Source organism: Podarcis pityusensis, assembly GCF_964106645.2.
Source record: "Podarcis pityusensis genome assembly, chromosome: 6".
Classification (NCBI taxonomy): Eukaryota; Metazoa; Chordata; class Lepidosauria; order Squamata; family Lacertidae; genus Podarcis; species Podarcis pityusensis.
Window position 1 is genome coordinate 95,252,374 of NC_138030.1, and position 15,976 is coordinate 95,268,349.

The 15,976-nt window shown below is 45.1% G+C and overlaps 2 protein-coding genes across 4 annotated transcripts; one reads left to right on the plus strand and one right to left on the minus strand.

Moving 5' to 3' along the window:
* The first annotated feature begins 2,553 nt into the window (after positions 1–2,553).
* MRPS14 (mitochondrial ribosomal protein S14) lies at positions 2,554–5,684 on the plus strand. Of its 2 annotated transcripts, none has more exons than XM_081012376.1 (3): positions 2,554–2,711; positions 3,507–3,665; positions 5,260–5,684. In XM_081012376.1, the coding sequence occupies exons 1-3, from the start codon at positions 2,670–2,672 to the stop codon at positions 5,440–5,442; spliced, it is 384 nt and encodes a 127-aa protein (XP_080868502.1). In that variant the 5' UTR covers positions 2,554–2,669; the 3' UTR covers positions 5,443–5,684. The 2 variants fall into 2 exon arrangements, with proteins under 2 accessions (XP_080868502.1, XP_080868503.1); XM_081012377.1 differs by having other exon boundaries at positions 2,655–2,687.
* On the minus strand, positions 5,685–15,202 carry CACYBP (calcyclin binding protein). Of its 2 annotated transcripts, none has more exons than XM_081012347.1 (6): positions 15,060–15,202; positions 12,905–13,100; positions 11,261–11,357; positions 9,380–9,479; positions 8,031–8,125; positions 5,685–6,764 (listed from the first exon to the last, which is right to left on the minus strand). In XM_081012347.1, exons 1-6 carry the CDS (start codon positions 15,066–15,068, stop codon positions 6,605–6,607), a joined length of 657 nt encoding a protein of 218 aa, XP_080868473.1. In that variant the 5' UTR covers positions 15,069–15,202; the 3' UTR covers positions 5,685–6,604. The 2 variants fall into 2 exon arrangements, with proteins under 2 accessions (XP_080868473.1, XP_080868474.1); XM_081012348.1 differs by lacking the exon at positions 15,060–15,202 and adding an exon at positions 14,904–15,025.
* Between the last annotated feature and the right edge of the window lie 774 nt (positions 15,203–15,976).

Here is a 15,976-nt window from a genome sequence, read left to right on the forward strand (position 1 = left end):
ATGTATAAACAACATTGTTTTGAATGTGGTTCTTTACAGCCTCCTTATTTTTGAGGCTATCCCTATGCACTTTTGTATTTCAATAAAGGCCTTTCTTTTCCTTGGAGCTGCATCCTTTTCCTTTGGGTTTCTGGAAGGGATACCTCCAGTCTAGGAACCCCTTTTTAAATTTCTCAAAAACTGCATTTTCCCAATGTATTTTCCCATCACTTTCCTTATTGCAAAAATATGATTTTGAAGGGAAGCGGGATTGCTGTATGAGAACTCCAAAAGCACTACACATTTTGGAAAGTTGCTTGTCTGCCTGTTCTCTTTGCATCGGTCATTACCAAATTTCCAGGTGTGGCTGGTGGCCACTAGACTTGGTGAGGCTGCAAAGAGGTCATGGAGACATAGCCAATGAGTGGCCACAAATTGATGCTACAGGTTTCTCCATCAGATATCTGTGAGTAGGACTGTCAGTGTCGGTTGCCTGACGCATGGCCAGCACTATGGACTTATTAATAACCGAACAATGTGTGTCCATGGGAGCATATTTGGGGGAATGTTCTGACCATGAGAGCCATTCTGGTGAGAGGATGTGCCCTTTCTTTCCCCCCTGCCCACCACAGCCAGAGGCAGGGGGTCAGATACCTGTGCAACTGCTTACAAGACACTGGCATTTATGCAACTTACCTGAAGGGGGCAGCAACTGGGTGACCTAGACTGAACACTCACACAACATTCTGATATCATGCATAACCCCCACGTTTTGGCACAGTTAGCAGTCAAACTGAGGTCGAAACACTGTCAAGGTGGATCTTTGCAACAGGCGATGAAAGGTTTATTGGGGGGAGGGTTTACATTAATTTTTACTGCAGGGTGAAGTTTTAGAATTATTTGCAGAGTAAGTTCTTGTGGTCTTTTCCTACATATGTTGTAAATGTTGTAGCCATTTCTACATTTGGGTGCCCTTTGCATTTAATATTCTGCTTGTGTGGTTTTAGTAATTGGATAGGTGTATCTGAATACAAATGAAAGATAATAACTTGAGAACACAAGAGAGGGTAAACAGAAATATTCACATCCAGAGGCTGAGTCATGGGAATGTCCTGAATACAATCTTGAGCACAAGCAGTATTACGCTGGTCGAACAGCTTTGTGAAAATGGGCTCACATCTGAGCATCAGAACAAGCAGAATATTGCAAGCCTATGACACGAAGAGAAAATGATCATGATATGATGTAGAACCCAAGCCATTCAGGACTGTATTCCTTTTGTATTTTGCCTTTTTAGACTAAGCCTGAGGGCAGAGACTGTCTGCATACACATTTTCCAAGCACAAGACTTCCCCCAAATAATCCTGGAAACTGTAGTTTACCCCTCACAGAGCTACAATTCCTATCACCCATAACAAACTACAGTTCCCAGGATTTTGGGTAGGGGCAGAGAGAAATGTTCTTTAAACATATGGTGTGTACACAGCTGCTGTCTTATTTGTGCACACCTGCTAGCTGCTCTGGGGTCCCTTTTTGGCTCAGTATTGTGCTAAATTTATTTGAATTCATTTCCAACCTGCCTTCTCCCTACAAAAAACTCATTTCGTGAAGTTCAAAGATCCCGTAAATAAAGAGGTTGGGCAGTTATGAGGCTCATGGCTCACTGGTAGAGCATCTGCTTTCTGTGCAGAAGAAGGTCTCTGCTTGAATATCCGCTGTCTCTGCAGATGTTTCCTGCCTGAAGCCCCGGACAGCTGCTGCCCATCAGTGCAGGCAATATTGCGCCCCAGGCAGGAATGGTTTCACACACCACAGGTACCCCTGCTAGCCTGTTGCTGCAACATAAACAATAGTCTTGCAGTGTGCAGCTGACAAACGTGTATTATTAAGCTTTTGTGCACTACAAAAGGCACATTTCCTTTTATTATTCACTTGCTGTCTTCTGTTTTCTATTCTGGGAGTTTTTTTAAAGTGTTCTTATTTGGCTGACTTTGCAAGATAATAGTTCCAAAATGTGATAGGCTGCTAACACATTTGCAAAGCTAAGCAGGGTCTGGTATTGCTTCAAACTGCATGGGGAGCTGTGTGCTGAGATTCCAGCATTGGACTAGATGACCCCTGGGGTTCCCTTGAATTCTATTATTCTCTATATTAATTTTTAAATTATATTTCATTACTTTCACCAGTTTCAAATTTGTTATCCATTTCTCTGGGATTTGGCTCCCCGCCTTTCCTTCCATGCTGTTTTTGTACGCATCCCTTTTACGTACTGCATTATATCACCTATTTCACCTAATACAGGTTCCTCTATTATATCACATATTTCGCCTATAAATTTCTATCATTCTCACTTTGCTTTTTCCCTCCCCGCCCCCAAACAAGCTTCCCTTCTCCGCTTTAGCTGAACTTCCCGCATTCTCTCCTTCAAGTGCGAGCGCACCTCTCCTGCAGCATCTCTATGTCCCACTAGGCGCAGTTAGCTCCGCCTAACTACTGGCGACGCATGCGCAGTCTGCCGCGACGCCGTTGGAGGCTAGTATGGCGGGGGCAAAGGGGGCGGGGCCGCGCGCTTCACAGCCACACCGCCGTGCCTTATACTTGAGTAGCTCCGCCTAACTGCTGGCAGCGCATGCGCAGCTCTCCTTCGCGCCGCCGTTGGCGAGCAGCATTGTGGGCCGGCGGGGCGCAAGATGGCGGCGGCGGTGCTGGTGCTGCAGGCGGCGTCTCGTCAGGTGAGGGTCGCGGTCGCGCGTGTTTCCTCCTGGGGGGCCGCCCTTTCCCCCGCGCCGGGGGGGGGCCTTGGCTGCGGGTTGTCAAGTTTCAGCCCCTCAGAGACGGAGCCGCGCCTGGCGGGTGTTTAGCAAACGGGTTGTTTTGTGCGCCGCCTTTCTCCCGAGAGGGGCTCGAGGCGGCTGACAGATTGGGAACGTGGAAAAGGCGACAATTAGAAAAAAACACACAGTTTGGCGCCATGAGCCCCGTCCTTTCCAGGCCTGTGCTCGGGGGGGGGGGGTGAAGGACACGAGCGTCTCATTTCGCTTGGAGGTGTCAGCTGCTGTGTTTCAGGTTGGTGGAGGTTGGCCTTGGGGGACAGAAAGCCGGGATTTCGTCCCGTGAGTTACTGGCCCCCAAACACAAGCCCACACTAAAGTCTGTCTCTCCCCCCTCCCAGAATAAACTCAGGAATGTAAATAGTCTTTTGCTTGGTTGCCTGTAGGAAATATTGTACTGTAGTGCCCTCTGCTAGCCAGGCATTTATTCCCCGTGAGTCACCCCATCAGGGTGCTACAAATTACAAACAATTGCGTCTCCAGGTGGGTAGGCTAGTAAATTATTTGTGGGCTCACACTTTCGTGGTCTTTCCCTCCCAAGGCTAAATCTGGAAAACCGTTTGTCAGCAAATCAGATAAAAGTATAATTACTTTTAAAAGAACAGATGCAATGATGAATATCTGGACGCTTGCAACTGATGACTTGCACAAAATGTACCACACTTTGACCCTGATTTATTTTTGTTATAATAATAGATCTTCCGCATACCATGTGTTGGACAAGTAAGGGGTTATTATGTTGACTGGAGGATGGTACGTGATGTTAAGAGAAGGAAGATGGCTTTTGAATATGCAGATCAGAGGCTGCGGCTGAATTCCCTTAGGAAAAACAAAATTTTGCCCAAAGAACTCCAGGTAAGATGAAAATACTGTTTTAAGATATTCTTGATTGTAGCAACGAACCAGTCATCCCCTCCCCATCTACATCACAGATTCAGAAATATATTTTATTTCAGTATGATATAACCATTGTAGGTTATGAACAAGTTATGAACAGAATCATCTCCTGATTCATTTCCCACAGTACATCCATTGCTTTTACATACTTTTTTAGTCATTGGTTTATCCAATTTCTATTCTTTCCAGGAGCTAAGAGTCCACTAAGCAAATAATAGTATGGAAGAAGGTAGCCAGTTGTGTGCAGTTACAGTATTACACTGAGGATCAGTTTGGAATTCTGTAATTTTGTTTTAAGTTATTGTGTCTTTATTGTGGTGGGTTCCCGGAAGTGGCATCTATTATGCATTTAAAACCTTTCTCATTGTGTCCTTCAATTAAAAATTCCAGGCAGTTTTTTACTGGTTATTCTGTTCCAGACTGTACTCTTTCTTAAATTTAAAAGGCATAATGAAAGCTCTTTTGTTTTCTATACGCCTAAGATTGCTTTTCACTTTCCCATTTCTGAAGCGGCTTCTCTCTTCAGTTTTGCAACCCTGCTTTGCTCTCGTTTTTACCTTCGCCCCATGTCCATGCTTCTTCCCTCTCCTTTTGTGCAAGCAGCCTTGCACACAAACTTCCCACACAGTAACATCCTGAATCTACCTCCACCTACACATTGCAACTATGCACGCTTTTCATCTTCTGCCCAGGTATGAAGCCACCATCCCTTTCATCTTCCACCCTATTCCCACGCCTCCTACTCCCTCTTTTTTCACAAACCCCCTTGCACCCCCAATTTCATCTTCACTCCCTTTTCCCCCTCCATATTTCCTCATTTTTCTCAACTCTCCCTTGCAAAAAAATTAAGAAAATACGAGGATCGCTTGAAGGAGTTGGTTATGTTTAGCCTGGAAAAGAAGAGACTGAGATAGCCATTTTCTTAAGGGCTGTCACATGGAAGTTGGAGCAAGCTTATTTTCTCCTGCTCTGGAGGGTAGAACTCGAGGCAATGGCTTCAAGTTACAAGAAAGGTGATTCAGACTAAACATTTGGAAAAACTTTCTGACAGTAAGAGGAGTTCAGTAGTGGAACAGATTCGAGACACATGTTATTTTTGCCTGTGAGTTTGCAGATTCCTACCTGGGGGAATTGAAGCTTTGATTTGTCACAACCATAGTGGTTGTAAAACTGCTGTTGCTGTCACATTTCCTTCCTGTGTTGCTAAACTTTTAAGAGACAGTGTCCTTGTGAATGATATATACTACATGTGTCTCCCAATTTACACAGGGGTTACATTCTGGACCTCTGTATGAGTCAGTGAAATGTGCATAAATGGGAAGCACCTTAGAAAATCCTAGTGGCTTGCAAGGAGACCCTCCCCACAGCCCAAAGAGGATGTCCTCTTCAGGCTCTGCAAAGGGTCTCCTCGCTAGTCACTAGGACTCTCTATGGTCTCCCCATTTCCAGGTTTCAGCAGATTGAATGCCAATAGATGGTGTGTAAATGGGGTGCTGCCTGTAGTAGCTCCAGGACTACCGATGGGCATTACCGCTGTTTTTATTTGTTCCAGGAAGTGGCTGAAAAAGAGATTGCTGCCCTTCCCCGGGACACCTGCCCGGCGAGGATCCGTAATCGATGTGTTCTGACATCCCGGGCACGAGCTGTAGTGTGGCGATGGAGGTTAAGCCGAATTGTCTTCCGCCATCTGGCTGACCATGCACAGCTCTCTGGAGTACAGAGAGCAATGTGGTGAGCCACCACCAACAAGGCTTTTCTTCAAAAAAGACAAAACTGAGTTCTATTTCAACTCCTAGGATGAATTAAAGACACGTTATATAACTTGCAGCATGTAAGGAGGGGGGGGGGATAGACCCATTGGTAGAAGACCCTTAGCTAGAAGGGGGCAACCTTGTTTAATTTTGTCAAACCTGCCACACTTGCTCCTCTTGTACATTTAAAAATGACATGGAAAAATAAAGCAGTCCCACGCTTGGATTTTGTTTGTCCTTTGCATTTAAGGTTTGATATATAACATTACATTGTTGCAGGGTGTATATTGCTAGCAAATCTGAAAATATCACATGGACACAGAATTCAGATACACTACATAGTTACTACATATATTTTCTTCCTGACTAAACTGCTAAATGGATCGGTGCAGCTCTCACTGCCGCTAGATGGAGTGCATGGTCCAAAAACAATGGCTAGGAACACGGGGGTTTAAGTAAATATAGTTATCCTATATTTTGCAATTCCTGTTGGTGGGTCTAGGACCTCAAGGTCCTGTTATTTTGACTATTGCAATAATTACATTACAGCTTGTTCAGTCCATCACTGTCCTCACTGAATATCTCCATAAGGACAGATTGGCACAAATCCTCATCAGCACAGAGGAGGAAGCCAGAGTGAAACATCAATAACCCTGCCCCCTGGAGCCTCCCAGCAATGTACTTAACAGTCCTATTACATGCTAGTTAATCTGCATGCTTCAATAGTGCTCTTGAAATGGGCACCATCAATCTCTGAGAAAAGCATATGAAGCTTTCTATTTCCCTTGTCTGTACATACAGATTACGCATACATGCCCTGAAACCTATTTCCTCAATGGTTAGAAGTGAAAGTTTCTTATACAGAACTTGGGCAGGTGTGGGTAGTAAGTAGATGTTGATTTCAGACAACAGACAGTTGCACTCAAACTAGCTTACTTATTTTTATCAATTTCACAAAAAGCACTTAAAGCTTTATGGAAAAAGGGCAACACATTTGAAGGAAAAGCCTTTCTGCATGCTTTATTTCCCATCTCCAATCTGAAATGTAAAACTTGTTTTTACGCAGAAGATTATGTAAACAGCACACTTTCTCTGATCTCAGCAGAAGCCCCATACAAAAGATGTACATTTAAGATGGGTATTTGTTCAAATATCTATTGGTAAATCATCTTTGACTTGCTTTTCTCGGCTCTCAACCCAGGCTTTGTTAATGGACCTCTTCATTTCATCATCGCCTTCAGCATACATCTTTTTCAGGAGATTCATCAACCCTTCACTCGGGTCCGAGGTGTCATAAGCAGCTTTCCTAGAGCATACAAACATACAGAAAATAATTACATCACCAGTTACACACAAAGTTTGGTATGCATTAAGATTTAAATACGTACAAGTAAGCAAACAGTAAAATAATGAGAGCTCCAATCCTAAACCTGTTTACCTGAAAGTTTTATTAAAAATCAGTGGAACATATACAGAGGGATTGTTAGGATTAGACTAAGAGCAACTGGCTGGGAGAGATGAAGCCTGGATAACTTTCAATTACTGTCTTGTTTCTCCCCACTTCTGCTTACAAGCCTCCCAACTCCCAAATATGAATCTGTGCCCTCTCTTATAATCAAAATACAAATGTTAAAAGTACATAGATCAGACCTCTCAGGGAGTAAGAGGTGGGAACATGAAAACGTACAGACATTAAACCTGTCACTTGCACTTACTATTCCTTCTGCATTACACCACACCTGCAACCACTCTGGTAAACTATCCATATATCCCCCAGGAAGCTTGTTTTGTATATTGAGAACCTTGGGTTTTGCTACAGGACAAATTAGTTCCTGAACATCTGGCATTCAATGTAGTATTAATTCCAGAGAGTGACATGGCCCTTTTGTGCAGCAAAACAAGCAACCAGGTTTTGCATATATTTAGTGGAATATTAAGTATTCATGTTCTTGTAAGGACACAGGGAAGATTTCATTAAAAATACTGTGGCCTATTTCAGGTATGAGTAGCAAGAACCACCAGTAGGAAAAAACGGTTTCTGCAATAAATGTTACAAGCAAAGATTAAAAGCTCATTGTGTTGCAGTTTAGAAAGACGTGGAATTGAGCCATCTTAGCCCAGCGGTTCCATCGAAAAACGCATAGCTTGGATCCTGCAATCGCCCACAGGCAGCAGTTTGAAACCTGAGGGCGCTGACTGGCTTTTTTTAAAAAATAAAATTTTTTTAAAGACATGGAATTGAATTCTATTATGAAAATGAACAAGTTCTAAATAAGATGATCTGGCAGAGCAGACTTAAAAAGATGCCTATCAGGAATACTCAGCAGACAAGATTATTGAAGTGGCACAATTTGAGCCACTAATAATGGAACCTGGATTAGACTTTTGCCTCAAAGTCTTTTGATTGCCACAACTGGCAACACCACGACAATAACTCTCAGCATCAAACACCAGCTCAACTGACAAATATTTTGCATGGATCAACACCACTTTGGGTTAACAAGCCTAATCTGCAAGTCCTTTTTTTCTACCAAACACAATGCAACAGAAGAAGAAACAGAGGTGCACTTACTCCTTCTCCTTAGTCTCTTTTTCAACTTGTGTTAGGCACTCCCATTTTTCCTCTTGCTTTTTCCTACATAATATCAATATCATATCTGTTTTGATCTGCAAAAATAAGAGAAGCACTACAAAAAGTGAAACTAGGTGGCAGAATTACCGAACAGGCTAAGTATCAATAACTTTATTTTTAATAGTATTTAAAGAATGACAATTCAGTTATGTGAGTTAAAATATAGAATATGGACAACAGGCAGCAACAACGAAAAAGGGGCAAAATGAGCAGGAGAGATGGCATTGTATGAGCAATTTTCGCTCACATGTAAAGTATAAATTAGACTAATCCTGTGCAACACTTTTGCCAGCCAAAGCCACCCACTGAATTTGTTGTGAAACATTCAGAATGGGGCTCGTGTTAGCAGTATGTTCGTTGTCAGTAATTTAAGACAAGGTAATTGTTTTCACCAATCTGAACATTTTTTTGCGTTAATTCTCTACACAAATCTCAGAATAAATGCTCTCTTATATACAAATGTTGTTTCTCCACTAGACAGGTCACATGATTGTAATTTGTAGGTTGCGAGATACAGTATGTGCATTCTCTTGGGTGCAGCAAAAATTTCTTTCAGCTGCACCCAAGAGAAAGAATCTATCCTTATCAAGTTCAATTGTTGTTGTTGTTTAGTTGTTTAGTCGTATCCGACTCTTCATGACCCCCTGGACCAGAGCACGCCAGGCACTCCCGTCTTCCACTGCCTCCTGCAGTTTGGTCAAACTCATGTTCGTAGCTTCGAGAACACTGTATCAAGTTCAATACTGCCTGCTAAAGCCTAAGAAACCACATATATAACATGAATGAGACTAGGCCCCTTGGATGGCATCGAACAAAGTGCTTCTGCTAGTGCATGGACTTGTGGCTGTGCAGCGTAACTCCACGCTATCTCCCACAGCTCTCCAGAGCAGATTTAGGGAGGGGGGAAACCATTGTGCTAATGGAAGCTCTTCTTCGGATACTGTTCATTCTTCCCAACAGACTGGTTTCTTTGTGAAAGACTCTCTTGTTATGTCAAGTGGTACAGCCCAGATTTGTGACCTCAGGGACAAGTGGGCTTCTGAGGTATGCGGCTGACTCTCCTCTATTGCCCAGCAATATTGAAAACAGAACGTAAATATATGGGCAGGAAGCCTATCAAGAAAGGGTATCTATCCATCGTGAAACCACAAGTTACAGAACTGATGGCTCACCTCCTAGCAAGTGCCTAATGACTAATCTGCAGCAGGTAGTAACACAGGAAGCAGCCCTAAGCTGTGGAAATCGTAGGAATCTACAACGTTAGCATGTACTTGAAAAGAAGTGTTTACCTTCCACGAGCTGCTTTCCACAGAGATCAGTTTCAGAAGATTGTTGAATGTCATAGTGTAGTTCTTGTTATTCAGATTCTTCACCAGCAGATCAAATGATCTAGAAGGAAGAAAAGATTAATCATAAAGGCACAGCCATGATCTATCAAATTCAGAGAAAGCTGACATGGAAGGGGGGGGGGGATAAATTGCTCTGCACCTAAAATCTAGTATCACAAATCTAGAGTAACATATAAGACATACCGTATTTTTCGCCCTATAGGACGCACTTTTTCCCCTCCAAAAATGAAGGGGAAATCTGTGTGCGTCCTATGGGGCGAATGCAGGCTTTCGCTGAAGCTTGGAAAGCGAGAGGGGTCGGTGTGCACCGACCCCTCTCGCTCTCCAGCCTTCAGGAAGCTATCAGCAAGCCTGGGGAGCCCGCGGGAGTTCCCACAGGGCTGCCTAGGCTGCGGATAGCAGCCTGCCGTCCGGTGCGCGGGCGCCCTGAAGCAGAGCGCCCTGCCCTTCGGGAAGCTATCCGCAGCCTGGGGAGCCCACAGGAGTTCCTGCAGGGCTCCCTAGGCTGCGGATAGCAGCCTGCTGCACAGAGCGCGGAGCGCGCTGAAGCAGAGCGCCCCGCGCTTCGGGCAGACATCGGGCAGCCCCACAAGCTTGGGGGACAGCGGGGAGGCGGAACGCAGCCATACCACTGTTCCCCAACCTGGTTTGGTTTCCCCGACCTGGTTTTTTTTTGGGGGGGGGGGGAATAAAGGAAAAAAAGTTTTCCTTTATTTCCCCCCCAAAAAACTAGGTGCGTCCTATGGGACGGAGCGTCCTATGGGACAAAAAATACGGTAACTGAAGCAAAAGAGCTCAAAAGGGAAAAACAACAATAAATACTACAAAGATAACAGAAGCAGGTAAAAGTCAAGCCCAGAGATATTCGCATTAAACTGTAAGGAAATTAGTGTGACTTTAAGACACAGTAAATAACGATTCGATGACGCAGCTGAGTTGGCTAGATGCTAATAGACAAGTCCCGTGAGGCAAAACAGCAAAATAAATTGGGTGAGGGGGGGAAAGCACCCATCAGATCGAAGTGTCCAGCAATTAACCAGAGCTCAATCAACAAAGCAATTATGGCAAGCGGAAAAGAGAAACAAAGTAGAGATGGAAGTAAGGAAAGCAGAAAAAATGGAAATGGAATTCAGAGGAGGAACGAGGAGCTGGGGGTGAAATCTAAAGAAAAAAGGCATCAAATTGAGATGTATAAATAATTATGAGAAAGCATAGGGTACTTCAAAATCAAGAGGAGTAGCAACTATAATTTCAAAGAGATGAGGGTTTAGTATATTAAAGATGAAGAAAGATCCTGAAGGAAAATACATTATAATTCAGGGAACAATGGCAGGGGAAGAATACACTATAATTAATACTTCTGCTCCTAATGAAAATCTGGTGGAATTTTTTCATAAAATGTTTAAGGAAATGGAGGATTTGAATATATGGGCTATATGATTATGGCAGGAGATTTCAATATAGTATTAGATAAACAATTGGATAAGTCAAATCCAGAGGAAAGATGTAATAACATTACAGGATTAGCTAAAATTATGAAAAGGAAAGATATGAAAGATGTCTGGAGAGTGATGAGGGGAGGAGAGAAGAAATTTTCTTTCTTCTTACCAATGCATAAGACCTATTCAAGGATCAATTATATCTTCTTTTCAAAATATATTCATATACTGTACATCAGTTTGCGAAGGAAATTTAATACTTGGGAACTATTTCACTAGCTTCTGAAACATCTTAATATGGGAACAAGCAGCCAGGGACAAACAAAGCAAGAAATGATTCAAGACACAATCTGTACTTCCTGGCATTTAATGAAATACCCACCTTTCTGTGAAGTGCACCTTCACATTCTCAGCTGGCAGATGCTGAACTCCACTTAAAGTGATGTAGATTTTCAAAAACTTATCTGACTGATCCCAAGCTAAAGGGATTAAAAGAAAGCTGTATTTATTACATTCATTCCAAACTGCTCTCCCTAGGTGATGATCTTAGTGAGCAATTTCTTCATCGTCTAAGATTGTAGCAGGCACTGCCCACACCTCTGCAAACAATTCTGGCAAGGCAACCATGAGGGCTAGAAACATGTTTGTTTTTAATGTAAACTGGAGTTGCCAGGAAACAATTACCGTATGTTCCAACGTATAAGACGACTTTTTAACCCAGGAAGTCGGGGGTTGTCTTATACACTGGGTATGGTTGTGGGGGTCGTCTGAGTGTTGCCCTCCACAGCAGTAAAGTCCAATGGGAAGCTCTCCACCGGCTGCCCATGCTCCCCCCACAAGACATGGGACCGGAGGGCAGCTCCTCAGATGTCCCTCAGAGCACCTTCAAAGCAGAGGCAGGAGGAGCCGGAGCGAACCATTGTCCCCAAAAGAAGCGGGGGGGGGAGAGAAGGGAAATCCCTTCTCACGGCTCGCTATGCCTCCCAAGTGCCGAACTCCCTGCTCACCCACATGGACTACTGAAGCAACACCTGCCTTGGGCAGTGTGTATGCGCATTTTCTACATTTGTGTGTGTCTCTTTCTCACTGCCCCCCCCCCCATGGATGGACACTGCCGAGCTCAGGCAAGAGAGAGAGCGAGCACGCTTTCAGGCAGCTGGTGTGAGGGGGGGGCACCTGTGTGAACTGCGCTTACGAGCCCTGCACTGTTTCTCTTCCCTCTTACGAAAGGGCGGAGGGGAGGGGGAGCTAGAAGGGGGGGAACTGCGGACGGGGGCACGTGGGTCTCTCTCGTGCGTGCGCGGGGCAGGTAAGCAGCTGCTTGGGTGGCCGTTGGGGCACCGTGAGGCAAGGCAGGTGGGTCCGTGAGGGAAGAGAGGGACGGCAGCTTCTCCTCCTCCTTTCCCGCCCTCATACGGAGAGCGATTGAAGGAGACGGATCATGAGGGGGAAACATTGACTAATATACTGAGAGAGAGATATATACCGTATGTTCTGGCTGCCACCGAGGATGGAGGAGGGATGAGGCAAGCAGGGCTTTGAAGTCCTCCCCTCCATCCGCCCCTCCCCCTGATCCTCCTGCGAGGCCCCCAGCGCCCCAGCTGTGGTGTGCGTACAGGGATGAAAAGACTGGCTGCCTCTAGTTGGCTGCAGGCGTTGGAAGAGGGATAATCTAATACGGCGAGTATATCCCAAACTCTATATTTTAACTTGAAAAGTTGGGAGTCGTCTTATATGCCCAGTCGTCTTATACACCAGAAAATACGGTATGCATCAAGTAACAGTTATTATGGTTTTCATGTGCTCATGTGGGATCACAAAAAATCCCTTGTTCATGACATAAAAAGTATATCAATCTCTGCACAATAACCTACTTTTCCATATATAATCCAACCTATGATTCATGGATTAAAAAATTATATACACTGGCTGTGATGCTAAGCAGTTTACTAAGCAGTTTACAAGATGTTGATATTCTCTTGAATCTCTTGTATTAATTCAAAAGGTATGGGTGGATCAGACCTACCATAATTGTTGATTTTCACTGTGTATCCTGTTGGAGTTGGTCTTTCTTCTTCAGATGTTTCTGCTTTTATTTTGCTTGGTAACTGGTTCTTGATTTCTTTTTCTATCTTATTCTTTTCTGACAGCAACACATCATGAACCCTCTTTCTTGATGCTTTTTTCAAAAGCTCTTTCACCTCATCTAAATCTTTATGTAGCTGGATGAAACACACAGAGCACACAAATCTGTAAGCTGCCTTGAAAGCAAGTGCTGATAAAGAATTAAAACAATCCATACAGTGCAATCAAAGCACGAAGTGCAGAACAACAAACAGTTAAAACCACAAAAAGCACATTAAGGAAATAACTTAATCAGGCCAACTAAAGTATCACTAAATATCGTACAAAGAAGCCCATGATATCATGTGCTGTATTCACCACCCTCTGTAAAGACTTTCTGTCCGTGGCTGTCAAGCCAACGTACCACACTGTGATACAACATGAGAGGACAATTTCTATTGTGGACCGGTAGAAGGAGGTCATCAATTGTTGTTTACTTGCCCCAAATTTATTTCTCGGCTTGAAGGACAACTTCAGTGATTACATAGGTCACCATTCCACAGTAACTGCAGCGAGCCCTAAGAAGTCCAGGGCATCATGCACGGCTAAGGCAAGATTCAACCAGAGACAGCCCAGTTTTATTGCTAGCTGTTTGTCAAGTCACGTAGAGCCCTCCCAAGCCTGTTCGAAAGTTTCTGAGCTATATATATCTCAGTCAAAAGAAATAAATGAAAAAGCAGCATCTTAAAGGGTGGGAAATTATTTAATTATTAATTACATGTATATCCCACCTTCTTTCCTCCCCCCCCCCACCCTGCAAGGAGCTCAAGAAGGCGAACATAGTTCTCCTCCCACTTCACCCTCAAAACAACAACCCTGTGAGGCGGGTGTGGGTGAGAGCAGGTGCAGCCCAAGGTCCCAGTGTTCGAAATTCCCTAGGGGCCAGGCACATTTTGCTACTGGTGTGGGTCCAGTTATAAATAGAGTCATACCTTGGTTCTTGATCATAATCTGTTCAACTTCCTAAAACCAAGGTGTGGCTTCTGATTGGCTGCAGGACCTTTCTGCACTCAAGCAGAAGCAGCACCGGACGTTTGGCTTCCAAAAAACATTCGAAAGCCCAAACACTTACTTCCAGGTTTTTGGCACTCGGGAGCCAAAACATACGTGTACCAAGGTGTTCGGGAACCAAGGTACGACTGTACATGGAGATGTCTGGGCACCAGGTTGGCGACTGACATTTCCATCAAGCCAGTTGACTTGTGTGCGGCAAAAGATGTACGTTGTTATTGTTATTAGCCTTTATTGGCATAAGTTTAAACAATAAAATCGTAAAATCATCCAAATGCATTGATAATCCAAACACATAACATATATAAAAGACTAGATTGCCACCATTGAATAAACCAGGCAGCTTTAGATTTAGCTTTAAAGATTTTGTCTCGTCCGTCTGCACTGCTGTGAGAATCATGGACATCTTAGTCCTCCATCATCCCATCAAGGAAAGTAAGTGCAGGGCTGAGTACAGATATACTTGACACTGCAGCAACCTTTCCACAGGCCTCCCAAATGAAGCTCACAGACCACAGTTCTTGCGTACTGGGACAAGTGAATCATTGTAAGAGCAAACTACAATCAAGCAATGTAGTTGAGATAACAGAATCATAGAACTGGAAGGGACCCCGAGGGTCATCATGTCCAACCCCCTGGCAAATACACATCCTGTTGTGGTGATGGTGACTCCGGTTTAAGGGGCCTTTGGGTGCCTAGCTTATATATCTGAGTTTCTAGCACGCCGGTCTCTCCCAGCCCCGCCATTTCCCCAATGCGCCACCATCTGGAACAGAATTCCCCTTCTGTGCTTGGGGAAGGCATTGGCGTCGTCGCCCGGCCTCTTTGGCCTCGCTTTGTCCTGTTTTATTTCATCTCGTTCCTCTCCCTCCCACCCGCCTCTTTCGTACCATTCCCAAAGGGGTCCTTTCTCCCGCGCTCTGCACATGAGCAGGAGCCCCCTTCTTCCTCCCTCTCCGCCCCTGAGCGGCCCCCGCCGGTCCCCTCCAGGCGCCCAACGGCCCTTCTTCCCCCGCCCGCCCGCGGGCCGCGCGCCTCCGCCTCACCTCCTCCATGGCTGGACCAGGGGCGCCACCAAGCCGACTCGCGCACGCGCATGCGCCGCCCCCGCCCCGGAGGAGACGCCGAAGCGGCGACGCCTGGCTCGCCCAATCAGAACCGCGCCGGCCGCGCTGCTCTCCTCGCCCCGTCCCGCCCCCGAACTTCCTGACCCTAATCGTCACTGCTCCGCGCCCAGCTCAGCCAATAGTCGCAACGCGCCCATACAGGAAGCGGAAGAGGGAGAACTCTGGGAGGGGGAGATGGAAACGGAAGAGGCGCGTCTCGTTTTTCTGGATGCGCAGTTTCCGGGTTCAGTCTCGGAGAAGCCGTGCTGTGGTTTTTTCTGCGAGGGCGAAAGCGAAGGCTGCCTGTTGAATTATAGTCATATAGAATTTATATATTCATTTATTATAGATAGATAGATAGACCGCAAGGTGGCCTGCGTGGCTCTCCCGCCTTCCTCCTCCATAGGATAATAGAATTGTAGAGTTGGAATGGGCCCCTCAAGAGTCATCTAGTCCAACTCCCTGCGATGTAGGAATCTCCACAACTCCTCTGTTGGAAGATCAGCCTGAGGCAGTGACTGTGACCCAGGGCCACTCCCAGTGAAGCTCGTGGGCAGAGAGGGAGGATTGGAACCGTGGTCTCTACCAGGCCCTAGTAGAAACGCTCTTAACCACTTCAGGTCCTTCAAAAATGTTTTTCCCACCCCGCCGCCCTACTTTAAATACTAAGTCCCCCACAGTTGCAAATAGAGTCCGTTGTACCTCCATATTTCAGAGGAGGAGAAGGAGCAGTGGTGGCTGAGGAAGCGTAAGAATATAAGGTGAGCCAGGCTGGATCATTAGCTGCAGATGAGAAATCTGTAATTGCATTCAGCCCAGCATCCTGTTCTGGCAGTGGCGGATCAGATGCCCCAATG

What these genes read in the sequence shown, in the direction of transcription:
- MRPS14 (XM_081012376.1), top strand. Translation starts at nt 2,670, where the DNA reads ATGGCGGCGGCGGTGCTGGTGCTGCAGGCGGCGTCTCGTCAG. An exon ending in TGCAGGCGGCGTCTCGTCAG is followed by an intron (nt 2,712 to 3,506) that starts GTGAGGGTCGCG and finishes TTATAATAATAG; the next exon opens with ATCTTCCGCATACCATGTGT. An exon ending in TTTTGCCCAAAGAACTCCAG is followed by an intron (nt 3,666 to 5,259) that starts GTAAGATGAAAA and finishes TATTTGTTCCAG; the next exon opens with GAAGTGGCTGAAAAAGAGAT.
- CACYBP (XM_081012347.1), bottom strand. An exon ending in AGTGAAAATCAACAATTATG is followed by an intron (nt 11,358 to 12,904) that starts GTAGGTCTGATC and finishes TAATCCCTTTAG; the next exon opens with CTTGGGATCAGTCAGATAAG. An exon ending in AAAGAGACTAAGGAGAAGGA is followed by an intron (nt 6,765 to 8,030) that starts GTAAGTGCACCT and finishes TGTATGCTCTAG; the next exon opens with GAAAGCTGCTTATGACACCT.